At 35.6% G+C, this 18605-nt stretch overlaps 1 protein-coding gene across 1 annotated transcript; it reads left to right on the top strand.

Moving 5' to 3' along the window:
* Positions 1 to 1172: 1172 nt before the first annotated feature.
* On the top strand, positions 1173 to 15792 carry ppardb (peroxisome proliferator-activated receptor delta b). The gene is made up of 8 exons (XM_060880701.1): positions 1173 to 1619; positions 9498 to 9902; positions 11334 to 11485; positions 12208 to 12346; positions 12720 to 12922; positions 13142 to 13345; positions 13522 to 13765; positions 14210 to 15792. The coding sequence occupies exons 2-8, from the start codon at positions 9563 to 9565 to the stop codon at positions 14455 to 14457; spliced, it is 1530 nt and encodes a 509-aa protein (XP_060736684.1). The 5' UTR covers positions 1173 to 1619; positions 9498 to 9562; the 3' UTR covers positions 14458 to 15792.
* The last annotated feature ends 2813 nt before the right edge of the window (positions 15793 to 18605 follow it).

Raw genomic sequence — 18605 nt, 5'->3', positions numbered from 1 at the left:
GAATATAGCTTCGAGGAATCAGTAAAGTATTAAAATGTACCAAGGAACCAAGAAACAAGGATATACTGTATATGTATCTGATATTTATTTGTTTGTGCTTATAAATAATTGTATTGTAGTGTGTGATGTAAACATACACTATACATGCTTCACTTCTCCAATTAAAACTGTAATTCCAATAAATAGTAATAATCATAACAAACAAACAAACAAAAATGTGTGAGACTTAAAAGAATAAAGTATATATATATGAGTAATATTGGATATTTATATATTAAACAAAGAAAACATTTACACATTTAAATGTGTAAATGTAATAACACTGAGTTGTGTTTATATGCGTGTGGATTCGTTATGCCTTTCTGCCTACACCAGGTCTTCATTAAGTGACAAAAAGTGGGAAGGGTTTTTAAATAAAGTTTCAGTCTTACAGTGTTTTTCGTTATCAAGTCAATTGGTCAATAAGGTACTGGTGTCACAATTTAAACAGATCAATTACTTTTGTATTCAATTCCACCAGTACAATGTAAATACATTTCATTTGTTTTTACTCGTTAACTCTGTGTAGTCTTCGTAACTTTATAGGTTCCTTATAGGGACATCTCCATTTGCTACCTTTAAATGAGTTATCTTACATGTATATACAAAAATAGCAAATACAGTAAGGCAGCAAAATAGCAAATACAGTAAGTCAGGGGCGACACCAGGCGGTGACCTAAAACAATACAAGAATCCTCATCCTTCACATGTGCCAAATGTGACCCAAAAACCAAGCACCAAAACTAATACCTTAGGCAGTGGAGTCTGAGACCAGGCTGAGTCTAAGATCTACACCACACGTGGTCGTGTCCTTATGTATTATCATTCTGTATAAATGGGTACACAGGACCAACATAGGACATCTGGCAAGCACTGCAGTGTAATTTTGTTTTATATAGTAATACATAAAGCACAGATGGAGTGCATGCATGCATGCAGAGACCTAATACAGCTGTGTATTGTGTATTACTAACACGTGTACTGAATTATTTTAAATAGAAGTCTTTTCATGATGAAATAATAACGTGGTGTATTAAATCTACCACTACTGTATATTATACTAGTCCTAGTGCTAGTACTACTACTACTACTACTAATAATAATAGGTTGTGTACGTCATTAGGCCACGCCCAGTCTCCGTCACGCCACGGTTGACGCACTGTGTGTGGTTTTGCTGTCAATCCTGTGAGCGATCAAAGCGAGATTTAACCAAAGTTTACTCGGATACTTTGTCAGCGGTTGTTAGCTCCCACTCTCAGACAGAATGTCAACTCGAACAGCATAAATAACAACGGAAGTGTGTTATTATCTATATGTCAGTAAGTTTTGTACATCTAAAAGGGCACGCGCATTAGCTTTAGCTAGCTAGCAGCTGGTAAGAAAACAAATCGGATATTACGGACTGAAGCGATGTGATGGTCAAGCAGAAAAAATACAACTCAAACATATTCTCTGGTCATGCGACCGCTACGTGTAAACGAACGCTGCTTGGAAATAGTTGATATCTACAGAGAAGAATTTGGACACTTATCCTTCGTCCTGGGAACCTTAAACAAGACCAAACACAGCAGGAACAGCAGGTAGGACCGCTGATGACTAACCACGTAGATGTTTGTGTTGTTCAGACAAGTTAGAAAACAAAATACAACAACTTTTGGACACCTTGATCACTAGTAAGTTGTGTAGTTCAAGCTTTAGACATCTTGGATTTAGTAATCCTTGACACACTTAAGTGTTCTGTCAGTATGATTTGGACCATACAGAGCTAGCTGAGCTGCTAGCTAGCTAGTGAGTGAAGTTATTTTTCTGTGCTTGTTTGCGGTTTTCTCCTGGCAGACGCTTAGGAAGCAATATTAGCTAGTCCTGCTTTGTGTATGAAGGTTGCTTAAGTGCACTAGAATAAACAAAAAACTTATCTGGCAAAACAGCTGCTTCGCAGAACTATATAAGTCAATGTTTACCAGGAATTTAACAGCACAAAGTCTCAGGACAGCACAGGACTGCTAGCTAGTGAAAGGCTACTTCAGTGCTTGGGACACCTGAGCAACATGATCAACAACAATGTGACAGAATTGGCATTGATTTTTTTGTAAACATTGTGGCAAGGTTTTGTGGCAGTGTAGTTGTGTCAGGTTGCAGCAGACATAAAGAGCTTTATTTAAACGTTTGGGACTATATCCTGCACCATATATTTATATACAGTGTAAACAGGAATGCAATATCCTTATGGGGTTTTGTTTGCTTTAAATTGACCCTTTACGTTATTTCATGTTGTTTACATAGTACAAGCTTAACCCAGGTATGCCAGGATATGGATATGTTTAAAGATGAGCTGATCATTCTGACAGAATAAGTAAAGATATTTTTTAGATCTTTGCTGCTGTGTATGATGGTGATATCATCAGATCAGGGGGTCATCAGGGGGGTCATCAACTCTCAGACAGCAGCTTCATGCAGACCCAGCAATGCCTTTTCAATTTTTGGAGAAAAAAGCAGAGCCAATCAACATACTTATGTCTCACAATGCTGTTTTTGTTCTTTTTCCTCAGTATATTATCCCTTTCATGTTTACACACACAATGGGGTTTCACTCTGTATTTGTAAATGTGAACAAAAAGCATGAAAAGATGTTTAAAACCGAATTACTAGAGAAAAAAGTACTCAGTATGTACATGTAATGTAAAGATGTATGTAAAAGATGTATGTAAAGATGTTCCGTTAAGGAGCTTTCGAGAGTACAATATTATTACACAACAATGAAATGGGGGAAGCCACAGAGCCATAACAAAGATGTTTAACAATCCATTTCTCAGATAATATGCAGGTGGACAGTTTAAGGAACCACAACAAATGCTTCACTTACAGGTATGCCATGTTAGATTTCACAACATTCTCTTAAAATGATGATAAGCAAGGTATAAGGGAAACAGCAGTCACTCAAAATGAGTTGAAGCATGACCTGAAAGCAGCAGGAAGTAGAAAGCAGCAGGAAACAGAGTTACACAGAACTGCACTACAATCCTCCGCACCATGCAAAAGACAGCTGCTAATAAAATAGAAGCACATCTAAAAGGAATTTAGAGAAAAATCAGCACTTTTATGGAACAATTTGTTCTGATTAGACAAAACAGAAAATGAGAATTGTCAGCAATTCAGTTCATCTTTAAGGAACGAAGGTTTACAGTGATTATCCCAAGAACACCAAACCCACAGTGGAATACAGAGGTCAGAGCATCATGATATGGGGCTGCTTCATGATAAGTCACCAAAGGAAACATGAATGGCACATATAGCATGACATAGAGGAATTTATGCTGCATTGAGGAAAAGTTGCAATTAGCATCTGCATTCTTCAACAAAAAAAAGCCACAGAAAGCCCCCTCAACTTGAAATATCCACCTGTTACCTTTCAGTATTTTTCACAACTATGAGATTCATATTTATTTATGGAGTAATGGTAAATCAACATGGATCTATGTTCATAAACTTTTAAATGAGTATTAAGATAGTAGTGGCTTTAGCACAATTGATGTACAGACAGTACTCGGTTAAAACAACATTAGATTAACTTATATAACTAACAACTGGCTAGCTGGTCAAAAATGCAGTTTTTCATGAGCTTTATATGCTTAGACTGAGCAAAAAACCTATGTTTTCAAGAAAGTGTCCATGGTATTTTTTCCCCCTTTTAGCATGTTGAACATGCCAAGTTGGCAAGTGATGTCATTATAGATCGCTAACTACCTGTTTCAGTTGGTCCAGCCAATCAACGGCCTTAAATCCCATAAAAGATTACCAGATAGTTTTGAAATGGACCGTCCATTAGAGGGACCCTTATAACTTTGGGGAATTGATTTGAATTAGATTTTCAAAGAAGAATGAACCAAAACTAAAACACAGTGCGGCAAAATGCTAATTTCTTCTTACCATAGATTTTTTTGAAACTGTAATTGCCAACATCAACTATGTAACAAGTACTTTGTGGTCATTTGTGGTGTCTAAATACATTTTCTCTTTCACTGTTATTCTTTAAAATAGTTCAGCAAGTCTATTTCCAAGACATGAACCTTCGCAGCTTATGTAGCAGATCCAGTGCTGCATTTTTCCACTCACACTATATTATATAACTGAAGACGATTCAACAAAGCAGCCTTCATTTCTCCATGTTTCTCATCTGTTCAGAGTAAAAGTTGTAGCTAGGGGTGTTACAGATTAAAATGATCACAGTATGATAGCATTGTGTAAAGATATCATAGTGTCTATTGGCCATATAAAAACATTCAAGCTGATAGTGAAAAATGAAAGGAAATGTTATGAGGTTTTTGTACACAAGTCTGTTTCTTTGTTATTATGTACACACGTCTGTAGTAATCATGATCAGTTTGCATTGAATAAGCCTTAATTAAGTACCCTTAATTTTTTTGTGCAGTGTTTTTCTTCTTCTAGCATTTAACCTTCACCTAGATCCTATGTGTCTATGCATATTCCCCAATGCCCTTTACTTTCCATCCACTGGATATGGATAGCATGGTAAAGACTGAAGCATATGTGAGTCAATAAATATACATAACATTCAGTCTGTTCCTATTTATGAGCATGTGTATTAATACTCATAGAAAGAGTTACACGTATAACTGTGTAAAAACAGCAGCACAGCTAAACTTGCCACAGCATATATACAGGTGTAGGGTCGATGCATGTGCATGCATTATTGCTTCTGAAATGAAACATGCTTCATTAAGTTTAGAAAGTAGAAATAAATTGTACAAGATACTTTACATAGGTCAAGCTTAAAGAAAAAAAAATACAGCAGCTAAACAGTCAGGATACTTGAAATCATCAGTCACTGGATGATTTATTATTGCAATTTCAGATTTAAGACGAGACTAGCAGTGTACAAGCAGATTGACGTTTGACTTTCTGGCTTTATTTATACGTTTGCTTAGAAGATATAATTGTGTTCGAGGTGAGATCAGAAAACATAACACTCTACATAGGATAAAATAAGCTCAGTTCTATATTTCTTCCAGATTGTAACAAAAACATTTAAGCAAAAGCATACCAAGATGAGTGTGCATATCAGGGTATTATATTATAATATATTAATTTTAGCTGTTAAGCGTAATAAAGTTAAGGCATCGTGAAGGATGAGGGTGGAAAAAGTACTTCTGCACTGCTCTAAATGAAACTCTGAAGAAAGGTCAAAACAATAAAACGACGGTACAAATGTCTTTCATCCTTACAAGGGGTTATTTATGTGGGGTATCTGTTTGTGTGGGTTTGTGTCCTTCAACACACTTCAGTACAGTTAGTAGTATGACTGGTTACTGACAAGTCTGAACAGATGCTCTTACTATACATGTATTCTGTCTGTACCACTCAGAGGTGGGTAGAGTAGCCAAAAATTGTACTCAAGTAAAAGTACTGTTACTTCAGAATAATATGACTCAAGTAAAAGTAAAAAGTAGACATCCAAATAATTACTTGAATAAGAGTAAAAAAGTACTTGGTGAAAAAACTACTCAAGTACTGAGTAACTGTTGAGTAACATCTGATTTATTTTTTAACACAAGACAACAATCAGACAGAAAAAAATACAAAATAATCTTTAGGCAAATTATGGCTCATCCAATCAATAAAATAAATTAAAATTAATTCATTACAAAATAGCTTAAATTAAAATAATTCAGGTAAATTCAAGTACTTAATAAATAAAATAATAATAAATAAAAAAATAAATATGCACAAGTAACACAAATTTCCAAACCTTTATACTTTTTTACCAGGCAGAACTAGAACGAGGCAGCCCATAAATTCTCATAAACTGTGTGTGTGTGTCTCCAGTGACAGAACAACAGAAGGAAACACACACACACACATTTCGTTTCTTTTGTGTTGTGATTGTTGCACATTTGATGCCTTGATGAAAGGGCAATAATAATGAAATACATCTCTACTCCTTTAATTAATTTCAGGAAGCCTCTAGTGCTTTCCTTAGTTTCAGGTAAGCTAAAGCTTCTGGTTGCAAAGCTGTTTTTGTTTCTCAAAATATCTTCCTTCATGTTCATCAGAACAACGAAATTTATACAGGTTTGTAACAACATGAGAGTGAGTAAATGATGACAGAATTTTCATTTTGAGTGAACTATCCCTTTAAATATGTGTGTTCGGCGCTGCGAGAAACGACACGTCTGACGTCATCTGTTTGTCGGCTCTTGCGGCGCTGAGTAAAGTTGAGCACATAAAAAAAAACTCGAAACAGCTGAACTCGACAAAACTGCTCTGTGTACTGTATGTCTGCACCTCGTCCATTAATTCAATTGTATATAGCAGAAAAAGTTCTCCCTTACTTATCAGCGTAAGAAATACAAGGTGTGAACTGACTGAAATGCGTGTCTCACGGTGAGGACTTGAGAGCTCTGTCATGTAACCTAAAAGACAAACATGCGCCTATCTGTAGCTGCTCTCTCGCACTTTTACTAAGGTAAACATGCTTTCAATATGAGGCCAGGGGTGCAGGTTTTCCTCCTCGTTTGTGTCTGCATTGCCGACGGTTGATTCTGACATGTTTGTGTTGCTAACTAACGCGTCCCGCCGCTGAGATTGAGTATGGTAACGTGACGAGACTGCACAACTACGTTTGATTGGTGAAACACAGTCACGTGGTACAGCCTTAGCGGAAGTTTCTCTATCTGTCAAAATTAAACATTAAAATTGATGCGTAAAATACCAAAGAGGTAAAAAGAAAAGTAACGAAATCATTGTAGCCCAATGTAGCGGAGTAAGAGTACAGTTTCTTCTTCACAAATCTACTCAAGTAAAAGTATAGTGATTTAAAAACTACTCCTAGAAGTATATTTTTTTCAAAAACTTACTCAAGTAAATGTAACGGAGTAAATGTAACTCGTTACTACCCACCTCTGGTACCACTCTACACATTTTCTTATTCAATAGGTTACAAACCTAAATAAATTGGAATAAAATTCCCAGTATGTTCATTACTCAGACACACATTCTTTCAAGACGGCTCAATAATCTTCTTATCGTAAAATTCCATGGATTAAATCAGTCTCAATCTGATTTCAGCTTCCATTCTTTTCGTGTCTATTCTGTGTTATTTCTCTACTCTATATGTGCAGTACTTGAATTGAGTTGTTTGAATTGAGTTTTGGAGCTATCACTTTCCATAAAGGAATTGTAATCATAAAGGGCAAATCTACAGCTTAGGCATGGGTTCATTCATTTGTTCGAAATAATAAAAATGAGTGATAAATTCTTACACTTCATTAAATATGTAAGTTTAGTTTAGTTTGAGCAATCATAAAAAAAGATTTTGGATTTGTTTGCTCTAAGTTTAAGAAGTGTGGCAGCTATAAGTGCAGGAGTTTTTATTTCATATCTGAATAACAGGCGTTTTGTTAACAAACAGCAATATCAATCTAGGCTGCGGAGCTGCTGGTGCTTATGAGGTCTGTGGTGAAATACAGATTAACTGGACAGTCTTCAAAAGGAGGATTAATTAGAAAACCCAAGTATTTCAGTGATTTGCCCAGAAACAAAAAAGCTATTATTCCCTATTATACCATTAGTTAGATTTGACATGGGGTCACCATTCACCCCAACCATAAAACGCTTCAACATCTTAATCTATTTAAAAACAAATCATTTTTAATGGAATTGGAAACTGGGGGTCAAAAAATATCAAGCTTAACTTGATGGTTAACTGGAATTATGTGAGATATTAACTGGAATATTTGTGACATATGATTATACATTAAAATAAAGTTACATGTGAAACAAAAAATCTTTTGCAAATTGCAGAATTATAGCTCTTCATTGTCTTGGCTACTCTATTTCTGTTGTTTATTGCAACACCTCTCTGGACTAAAAGGTGGGAGGAAAAACCAGTCTGGTTACATGTTCCTAAATGCTCTCACACTTTTTCATTAAATGGTTGAATGAGTCTAAACATATTCTACAGCTACTGAATACTGAAGTAAACACCCTTGACTTGAAACTGGGGGAACTGTTCTACCCTAAAATTGTGGATCTCATGGTGAAGTGCTTTGCTTTCTACACCATGACTATCAAAAGTCAAGAAAAGTTCACATGGTCTGTTTATTGGCCTGGACGAATTGGGCTATATTTTCCCATATAAGGCATACATATATTTACAGTAATAAGTTACTTACAGTTATTTATTTGCCAGTAGAGAGTATTTTGGTCAATTTCACAGCTCAAATAGACAGAATGGGTGAGTCCCTTAATTCATAAAAACTGGATTTGCTATACTTTGTTGTCTCTCACATCTTTGTTTTCTGCATCACAAGAGTTTTATTTGCGAGATAATGAAGTGATGAAAGTGTTGTGACCAAAAACACTAAAATAAAAATTTTCACAAACTAAAATATGTTTGTATACTATATTGATTGGAGGTTGTAACAATACAATCTGTGGAAGTGAGTGAATTCTTACACATGGCACTGTGTGTATATATATACACATACAGACAGTTGTGCTCAAACGTTTACATACCTTGGGGGAATTTGCAATATGTGTAAAAAAAAAAATTTAAAGAAAACAGGAGTGAGAAGGCAAAACAAAATTTTATTTCTTATAATAATCAAGTTAATATGTAAGACATAACAGAATGACACAATCAAACAAAACATAACAAAAAAGAAAATAAGGAGATAATCCCTGTTCAAATGTTTGCATGCAAACTGTTCTTTGTATTGCACCCTTTAGCATCAATGATGACACACATTCTTTTGTAATAGTTATGCATGAAATCCTTAATTCCCTCAGGTGGTATAGCTGCCCATTCTTCTTGGCAAAATGCCTCCAGTTCCTGTAAATTCTTTGGTTGTTTTGCACAGACTGCACATTTGAGATCTCCCCAAAGTGGCTCTGAAAATGATTGAGGTCAGGAGGCTGTGATGGTCACTCCAGAACCTTCACCTTTTTCTGCTGTAGCCATTGGAGGGTCACTCTTGCCTTGTGCTTTGGATCATTGTCCTATTGGAACATCCAAGAGCGTCCCATGCGCAGCTTTCAGTTATCATTGGGTTTTAAAAAAGTCAAAAAACTATGTGATAATTACATAGCCTATAACATAAATAATAACATGACCACTATCCTGAAATAAGAAAAAAAATCTTTTGCATTATCAGTCATATTTTCCAAATAAATGGCAATGTTTAAAAATTTCTTTCAAGGTATGAAAACCTTTGAGCACAACTATAGAAATATATATAGTGTTATATATTACTTTATATGGTTGTGGGCATGTAATTATCAGTCAGTATTACGTGGGATAAAAGAATATTACAGCATTGACCATGTCATAACATTATAATTATTTAAATATGCATGTTGTGTATTTCTTATGAAACAAATCATCTGATTATGTATTATATGATATTAACTGCAGTCTCTTACATTTCCCATCTCCGTAGCAGGGAAGCCGTAATAGCTGCATGATGGAGTGATGCAAACTTGAGCTGGCAGGTGACGAAGTGCCATGGAGGGAGTCGAGCGAGAAGCTTCTATGGGGAAGAGTGGCACTCTGGCAGAGCTGACTGTCGTGCAGAGTGTTGTGGCTTTGGATGAGATTACCGAAGATGAAAGGTCATCACAGCCTGACCTCAACTTTCCTCACATTACTGAGGACACAACGTGGTTAATGGTTCAGGAGGGAGAATCAAACCCCTCTGAGCTGCAAAGTCTTGGCTCTGCCTCGGGTGAGGAAGGGGAAAGTAAAGAGGCCATGGACAATCCATGTGTTCAGAATGGGGAGGAAGCTGAAAAGGATAAACCACAGAACAACAGCAGTACTACAATAACAACCAGCACATGTCCAGGTAAATAAGTGTCAGTTATATGTATATTAAACAAAGAATTGTTTTGTTTTCTGATTATTTCGTTTATTTGCAGCTATGTACTCTTATTCAAACATGTTATATAAGAAAACATTCCCAAACTTTGCTATTGACATTATCCCCCAGTGACCAGGATTAATTATTTATATACTCCAAATCTGAATCTGTGCAGTCAGTGTTAAGATTTTATGTGCAGTTACAGCTGAAGCAGCTGGCTCCTTATTACATGGCTGTGTGATTTGTAGCTTTTGTAAATCTTTTCTGGGTCATTTTCTTGTAAGGACAGCATTAGGAATCAAAGGCTTAGCTTTGCATTGTTCATTATACTAGAATTTCTTTACAACTTCCAAATAAATATAGAGCCACCACTTTGCTTCTGCAACAGTGTATTTAGGTTACATACTGAACAAAAACAAAAAGAGGGCAAAACTGAAGTCAACACTCCATAGCAGGGTTTTTCCTGGGTCAAAATTGGTCTTCGGTGGTGGCTGACCGACATGGTCATCCACACACAGCAAAGAGTACCCTAGTACACACATGATCCGCAAGCCCAATATTGACAATAAATGTTTCTTTGTATTTATTTTAAATGTAACAGTTTGTGATTTTTTCTTATCCTATTTATTCATGAAAAAATGATCACTGTCAAGCTAGATAGTAAAAAAGAAAGCGATTACAACTTATTTTACATGTAAACATCATCGATACCAAATTATATTTGAAATGTCAAAGTCTGTGCTCGTTCTCTCCGTCACTCCGTCAGTAGCCTGCTTCACACACAAAACCCAATTACACATCAAATAAGGCTTTGGCGGGACAAAAAAACGTTTTGGCGACCGGCAAAAAATTTTCAATGTAGGAAAAACCCTGCATAGGAGTTTTTGCCACTGGTTGACAAATGCATGCCTTATGGTCTTTTGCATACTGTAACCTCTTCTGTTTGCTCTCTCGTGAGAACATTTTCATTTTCGCATTTGTTAAAAAAAATCTTTTAAGAAACAAAGCTGGACTAAGTGCAAGATGACCTTTACAGATGACCAATCACAAGATTCCTTAGGGAAGGGTTTATTTATTGGCTCAAGGCTACTACTTCTGCCCAAACTAGCTATTGCCCACAACAAAATGCCAGTATTAGTTGTCACCATCTAGTATATGCATGTATGTTAAATCTAACTACTTCCACAACTGATATGACTAACATATTATTTCGCTTTGTTTCATGTATGCCTTGTATACAGTATACAGTATTATTAATAGCTAGGTTTTGTATGTTTGTTCATGCAAAGAATGAAATATTGCTTGGATAGCATCAATATCTTTTTTTCTTTTTTTATAAACTTTTCATAAACACTTACATACTTCTATCAGTATTCCTAGTTTTTACTGTAACATCATTTTCTCATTGTATCTCAGAGCCACTTCAGAGCTCCACTCTCTCGTTGTCTGATCATTTAAAGTTGGGTCGAGATGAGTCTGAAGGTACGGGACTAAACATGGAGTGCAAGATATGTGGGGACAAAGCTTCGGGGTTCCACTACGGTGTGCATGCCTGTGAGGGCTGCAAGGTACCTGTTAGATTTTTCTGCTACTTGAATGCGTGGAATGTGTGAACACCTTCTGCGCTCCGATTTTGTGGTAACAAAAGGATGATAATGTCCCAAAAGCTGAAAGGGTGAAAGGAATGTAAACCATCTTCTAAAATTTTAGCTTTTATTTTACCTATGTACTGCTTGAGTCGGAAAAAAGTTTTCATCTTTTCCTGTCAATTGACCTCTCATTAAATGCATATACAACAATAACAAAGAAAAATAAAACTAAAGAAAATAGCAAACGCTGGTATATATACAAATATACAACCAACAACCAAAATCATATACTACTATAAGATGCGTTGCTACATTGCTACAAACACAACTGAATTGAGGCTCATTAATGTGGATGCAGTGCTGATAAATTATCATACTGCATACACCCTGTGTTTTATATGCCATTTTTGAGGGCAGAACTTACAAAAATCTTTTTAGGTTTGATATTTTTCACCATTTTTTATAATTGAAATGACTAGCTAATAAATCTATGTTAAAATTGTCCCTCATCATGACCATATAAAAATGTTGTTTAAAAAAGTGAAAGAAAAAAGAATTCCATATTCTTCCATATATTGTGCACATACAAATGTACAGTCTCCTCCAAAATAACTGAGCCGGCAAGATCGAAGAAATGTAACCTTTTCAACAAGTATTCAGCTTATATATGCGTACACTTACAGGTTTATTTTTATTTCCAGGGTTTTTTCAGACGCACTATTCGTATGAAGCTAGAGTATGAGCGCTGCGAACGGGCCTGTCGAATACAAAAGAAGAATCGCAATAAATGCCAGTACTGCCGCTTCCAGAAGTGTCTGTCTCTCGGCATGTCCCATGATGGTGAGATTTGTGCAGTCACATAAAAAAGCCAATAAAAATTCCAAGAAGTAATTTTGGTTTCATACTTATAATAATTATACATAATTACTGGATTTAATTTGTTATTTGGTTATAAGAGGAGCTGATTTAATATGATAATTTGCGTTGTGGGAAACTTTGAACTCTTGCCTATATTTTTATTATTACATAGTTTGCATAGTGATTTTAACACTTCAACATAGGCTCTAAACAATAAGCAAGTAAAAGGCAATACTATTAAATGATGATGATTTACTTTTTTATTTGTATTATTTTCTGACAATCCTTGTAGCCTGTTTAATCTTAGAAGTCTGGAAGTCAAAATCTAAATCTTTTAAATCCTGTAACTCCACAGCTATTCGTTATGGCCGCATGCCAGAGGCAGAGAAGAAGAAGCTGGTGGCAGGACTGCTAGCAGGAGAGAAGAGTCTGCTAAACCCTGGAGGCTCTGATCTCAAAACTTTGGCAAAGCATGTCAACTCAGCCTACCAGAAAAACCTCAATATGACCAAGAAGAAGGCACGAAGCATCCTCACTGGAAAAACCAACTGTACCCCGGTAATTCTAGATTTTGCCAAGACATTGAAAAAATGTTTTTGTTTGGAGCCAAAAATCAAAATCGCATCTCAGTCAAGAACAACATTGTCTCATCATCCAAAGTAACATACCTGTTTAATTCATCTAATTGAAATGCATAACGGATGAAGTTTGGAAAACTTTGTTGTTTTTTTTTATTTCTTTGTTTATTTATCAGCCTTTGCACATCTCTTTCTGCAGCCATTTGTGATTCATGATATGGACTCATTGTGGCAAGCAGAGAATGGTTTAGTCTGGAACCAGCTGAATGGTGCTCCCCCAAACAAAGAAATTGGAGTGCATGTCTTCTACCGCTGCCAGTGCACTACAGTGGAAACTGTTCGAGAGCTCACAGAGTTTGCCAAAAATATCCCTGGCTTTGTAGAGCTCTTTCTTAATGATCAGGTATTAATGTAGTAGTATTCATTAACCTCTTTGTTTTGAGAACAAGATTCATTCCTTTTAAAGCCTCTTATGTGGTTATTATTCAGTGTTCCTCTATTATATCAAGCTCATTAAATTGAGGAGATCCAGTCTTTTATATTCTTTGAGTTTATTTGGCCTGTGTACTTCTCTCCTAGGTAACTTTGTTAAAGTATGGTGTCCATGAGGCCATTTTTGCAATGCTACCATCACTCATGAATAAAGATGGACTCTTGGTAGCAAATGGGAAGGGCTTTGTGACCAGAGAGTTTCTGCGGAGCCTGCGCAAACCCTTCAGTGAAATTATGGAACCCAAGTTTGAATTTGCTGTGAAGTTCAATGCCCTAGAGCTGGACGATAGTGACCTGGCTCTTTTTGTTGCGGCCATCATACTGTGTGGAGGTGAGAGATTAAGCACAGAAGCAATATAGACGTATGATCGTGCGTAGTAGATATGCATCAAATATAGTTTAGATTTTTTTTGTCCGTGGATAGAGATTGTTTTTTTTGCTATAGAATCTGTTGTCTTCATCCAAATATAATGCCAATAGAAGTTCACTTCAAGTTCAGAAACTGATTGTGAGTTTGGCACTTTGTTATGCTATTATTTAATTTTGGTCAAATCAAAGGATATTGCTGAGATTAGATTGAGGGTTAATTAATTTCACTGAGATTCAGCTCTGAGCAGGTGATAATAGTTACATTATCTGTATCTAAAAATGCTAAAAAAGTCAATACCTTTCATGATGTGTAGTTACTTCTTCACGTAACTGTACATTCTAATCGCTGTCTTTCTAGAAATTATCAGACAAACCTCATGTCTATATAATCTGTCTCTCGATACAGACCGACCCGGCCTCATAAATGTGAAGCAGGTCGAGCAGATTCAAGACAGCATCCTTCAAGCTCTGGACCAGCACCTCCAGGCTCACCATCCAGAATCAGTCCACCTCTTCCCCAAACTGCTGCAGAAGATGGCTGACCTGAGACAGTTGGTCACAGAAAATGCTCAGCTGGTCCAGATGATTAAGAAGACTGAATCTGAGACCTCGCTCCATCCACTTCTCCAAGAAATCTATAAAGACATGTATTAAGTCTTGTGACTTAGGACTTCCAAACTGAATTATGAGACATTATGCACACAGGCATCCACGGTGCTGCAGAAACCATAGAATTTTTATATTGGCATATATGGATTTTACAAATAATGTGTTTGAAAACTGACTTTTTTTTTCTTCAGGGCAGGGCTTTTTTCCCCAAGAAAGAAATCTTGATTTTTTTGAAGGTCAACCTGTTTCCAGTTGGTGAAGAGCACATTTACATCACCCAGATTATTACAGTATTTTGATGAGATGTGTGTTATATAGACATCCTTTTTTCCTTTAGTTTCTAATGAATTACTCTTTAAATAAAAATAATTGGAGCAGTAATAACTATATCATTTTAACGTATTTCAATGCTGCTGCACAGACCTACATCCAGATTTCACGGTGACTTTTTACGCTCTTTCTAATTATCTTTATTAATTATTGAGTAACATTTATCGATAAAGGTCAGTCCCATACTGTAGCATCAGAAAGATGGGGAGAACTCTTTTGTTTGGTTGATTACTCAGGTTTTGAGTAACTGCCTGTCAGTCTTTTTTTTTCCCCTACAGTTACTTGATTTACATTTGCTAAATTAATTAAATAGCCATGTGAAATTCACCACAAGCTTGAAATTTCCAGTCGATCTAATATGATCTCGTATGCATATGGACTATAAATATTTTGCTGAGTTAATTCATTTCTCCTGTACCATGTACTGTTTCACATGTTTGTCAGATATTGATTTAGGTATACTTTATGTAACTTTCATGATACAGTTGATTTTGTAAAGGAATAGTGTGTACTTTGAAACTAAATATTGATTTTTTACCCCTCATAAGTAGAGCAATGCTGCAGTTTCAGATTGATTATATAGAAAGACCCATCACACCCAGTCATTTGTAAAAGAGCAGCATATCACTAATCCAAAAATCAATAGTTTATAAGGACAAATACAGGAGAATGGACAAACACAAAGAAGACAATACTGAATTATAATTTTGTTTTTAATTGAGAGCTCACAATGTCAAAGTCATATTTTTGTGTATTCTTTTATTTACTCACCCTAACATACACATATATGATTTAGTCTTTTAACAAACCCTAATCATGTCACGTGTCTTATGTATTGGCCCATACATAGTATCACCTAAAATTATTTAGAGATTTTAGATATTAACCCTATTGATGTGAAACTGGTTGTAAATTACAGCATTCCTTCTTTTTTTTTTCCCCCTTAGATTTTATCTATGTCCCATTTGTAGGCATTTGAGTTTTTACTGTGTGATAAAGTTATTACACTTGCTGCTGTAAAACCTGAAGAGCACAATATAAATGAACTGTTTAAACAATGGGATGTTTATCTGGTTATGTGAAATATTTTTTTAATATCTCTGTTGAATGCATACACACTTTTCACTCTGCTTCACCTCAAACACGTTTTTCCTGCACCATTAAGAACGTTTTTTTTTTTTTCATGATGATTCAAGCCTTTTGATGTTTTGTTTGGTATTAATTTGCAATACCCAGTTGACACTAAATTAAAGCCAAATATCTTAATTCTTGTTGTTTTCAGTGACTTTTTCAACATGTTCACCTGATGTTCCTAGACTTGGTGTGTCACGCTGATATACTTTAGGGATAATTGCCTAATTTTCAGTACAAACTGTCTGATTGGTGTCTACATGAACAAATAATTATAAAATGCAAGTTGCTCAGTAAATGTCTTGATTGGCTTTATGATGTGCAAGCAGCAGGTGACAGGAAATAAGTTAGATTTTATTCTCATTTTAGTACCTTGACTAAATATTTTAGTTGCCCCAGTAAAATTTTCAATCAAAAATGTGCATTCAAATCGGATTAAAACAATATGTTAATTAATATAAGAGGAATATATTATTTAGTTGGTTGAACTGACACTTTAAATCTATATACTTATATTAAACGTTATTTTATTAAGCTTCAGGGTCAATTTAGAGAAGCATTTTTGATTTAGCAAAAGTAAAAGCTTATGACCACATGACGAATATTACTTTTCTTTTCACTGGTTATTGTTATTATTCCACTGGAAGCATCCTTGAATGTGGTGGATCTGGCAGAGGTGGGAGTAAGTCACACATGTGCAAGTTACAAGTAAGTCTCAAGTCTTAACCTCCAAGTCTCAAGCAAGTCCGAGTCATTTTTTGTGAGAGTCAAGTCAAGTCAAGTCACTGCTTTATGTCAAGCAAGTCAAGTTGTAGCTTGAGTCAAGCAAGTCACTGGCAAGTCATACAGATGTTTGATGATTTATCTAAATGTATATATTAAACAAAGTTAAATCTACAGTATTTATGGACTATGAGTTTTATTTGCAACAAAAATTATTATATGCACTATATGTTGTAAATACAATAAAAATCTAAAAATGAATAAAAATCAAAACTACAATGAATAAGATGTAAATGTAACTGAAATAAGGCCAACATAAAAGCATGAAAAGTTTCAATATGCCTCAAACATGGCAGAAGACCATGGAAAAGTATATATATATATAAAAGTACAATGGTTTCTGTGCAACCAAATGGCATTTTTTGAACAGGCATTCCCTTTTAATGGGACATGAACACATCCTTAAATTAGATCCTTCCTTTTTAACAACAGAATAACAACAAGAAGAAATCAGTCAATCAAAAAACGTAAATTATTGAATCCCACAAACCTTGAAGTGAATTATCTATTAGAGAGAGAGAGAGAGAGAGAGAGAGAGAGAGAGAGAGAGAGAGAGAGAGAGAGAGAGAGAGAGAGAGAGAGAGAGATGATTGGAGTAAGTGTAATTTATTAATATTAAAGGGATAGTTCACCTAAAAATGAAAATTCTGTTATCTTTTTCTCACCCTCATGATGTTACAAACCTGAATAAATTTCTTTGTTTTGATGAACACACATGTAGATATTTTGGGGAATGTTTGTAACCAAACCATTTATGAGCCCCATTCACTTCCATAGTGGGTAAAAAGAATACTATGGAAGTGAATGGGGCTTATGAATGGTTTGGATAAAATAATTTTTTTTTGGGGTGAACTATCCCTTTAAATTGAATGTGTGTGTGTGTGTGTGTGTGTGTGCAAGAATATGGCTGTGCTTGCAACTCTGAAGTTTTTTATTTTTATATTTATGTTTTTTATATATATGTGCATCCCCATAAACGATCCATACGATTTTCACTCAAAGCAACACTGAAGACCAATTATAAGTGCTATTGCACAAAAGCTGACATTTCCACATAAACAGTGACCAACCATTTACACTACATTGCGCTTGCAAAAAATTTAATTTGATAGAACTTTGTCATTCAATTGTGAGCGATGTGGTCGCATACTGCTGTTCTTCTCTTCTCATCTTGCACAAAATGTTAAGGTTGTTTAGCACTTAACGACTGTTAAGGTTTATTAGTTAGTGCGCGCGCTCCCTCTGCGTGCCTGCTGCGTCACGTGGTTAGATTACGCTCTTGCGTGCGTTTAAAAACAGATTTAAAAACAAAATAGACATAAAAGATAAAACAAAAACGAAAAACAAGTTATTTCGAGTCATTTAACTCAAGTCCGAGTCAAGTCTCAAGTCATGAATGTCAAGTCAAAGTCAAGTCGAGTCTTTTTTTAATATTGGTCAAGCAAGTCTCAAGTCTCAAATGTGCGACTTAAGTCTGATTCGAGTCAAGTCATATGACTCGAGTCCCCCATCTCTGGGATCTGGAACCTATTTCAGCAACAATAGGTATGAGTCATGAATGTGTCCTGGATAGGATGCTTGTTCAGCACAGGACACCACGCACACACACATTGGGTATATTATCATACCCAATCCATTTACCCATACTCTGAAAGCATGAACAGGAAATTCCCAAAGGTAGAAACACAAGGATCAAACGGAGGAAACAGGAGCCATGAGGTGGCCCACTGCAACAACATGTTGCCCAACAGCTCATTTAATAGAACTGTGTCCGCGTCATAGTATATGTTTAAAATGGCACACCCTAAATGTGACCGTCTATAGAAGTCCTTGTCATAGTAATAAGTCTATGCTACCTACATTGGTAGAGTTGACTAGGCCCTACATTCTGCTGTCGTCATCGAGGTAGGCGTGTTTATTGTTTTGATTGGACCAATTATTTACAAGCT

Source organism: Tachysurus vachellii, chromosome 11 (genome assembly GCF_030014155.1).
Source record: "Tachysurus vachellii isolate PV-2020 chromosome 11, HZAU_Pvac_v1, whole genome shotgun sequence".
Taxonomy (NCBI): Eukaryota; Metazoa; Chordata; class Actinopteri; order Siluriformes; family Bagridae; genus Tachysurus; species Tachysurus vachellii.
This window is presented reverse-complemented; position numbering and strand designations above follow the sequence as displayed.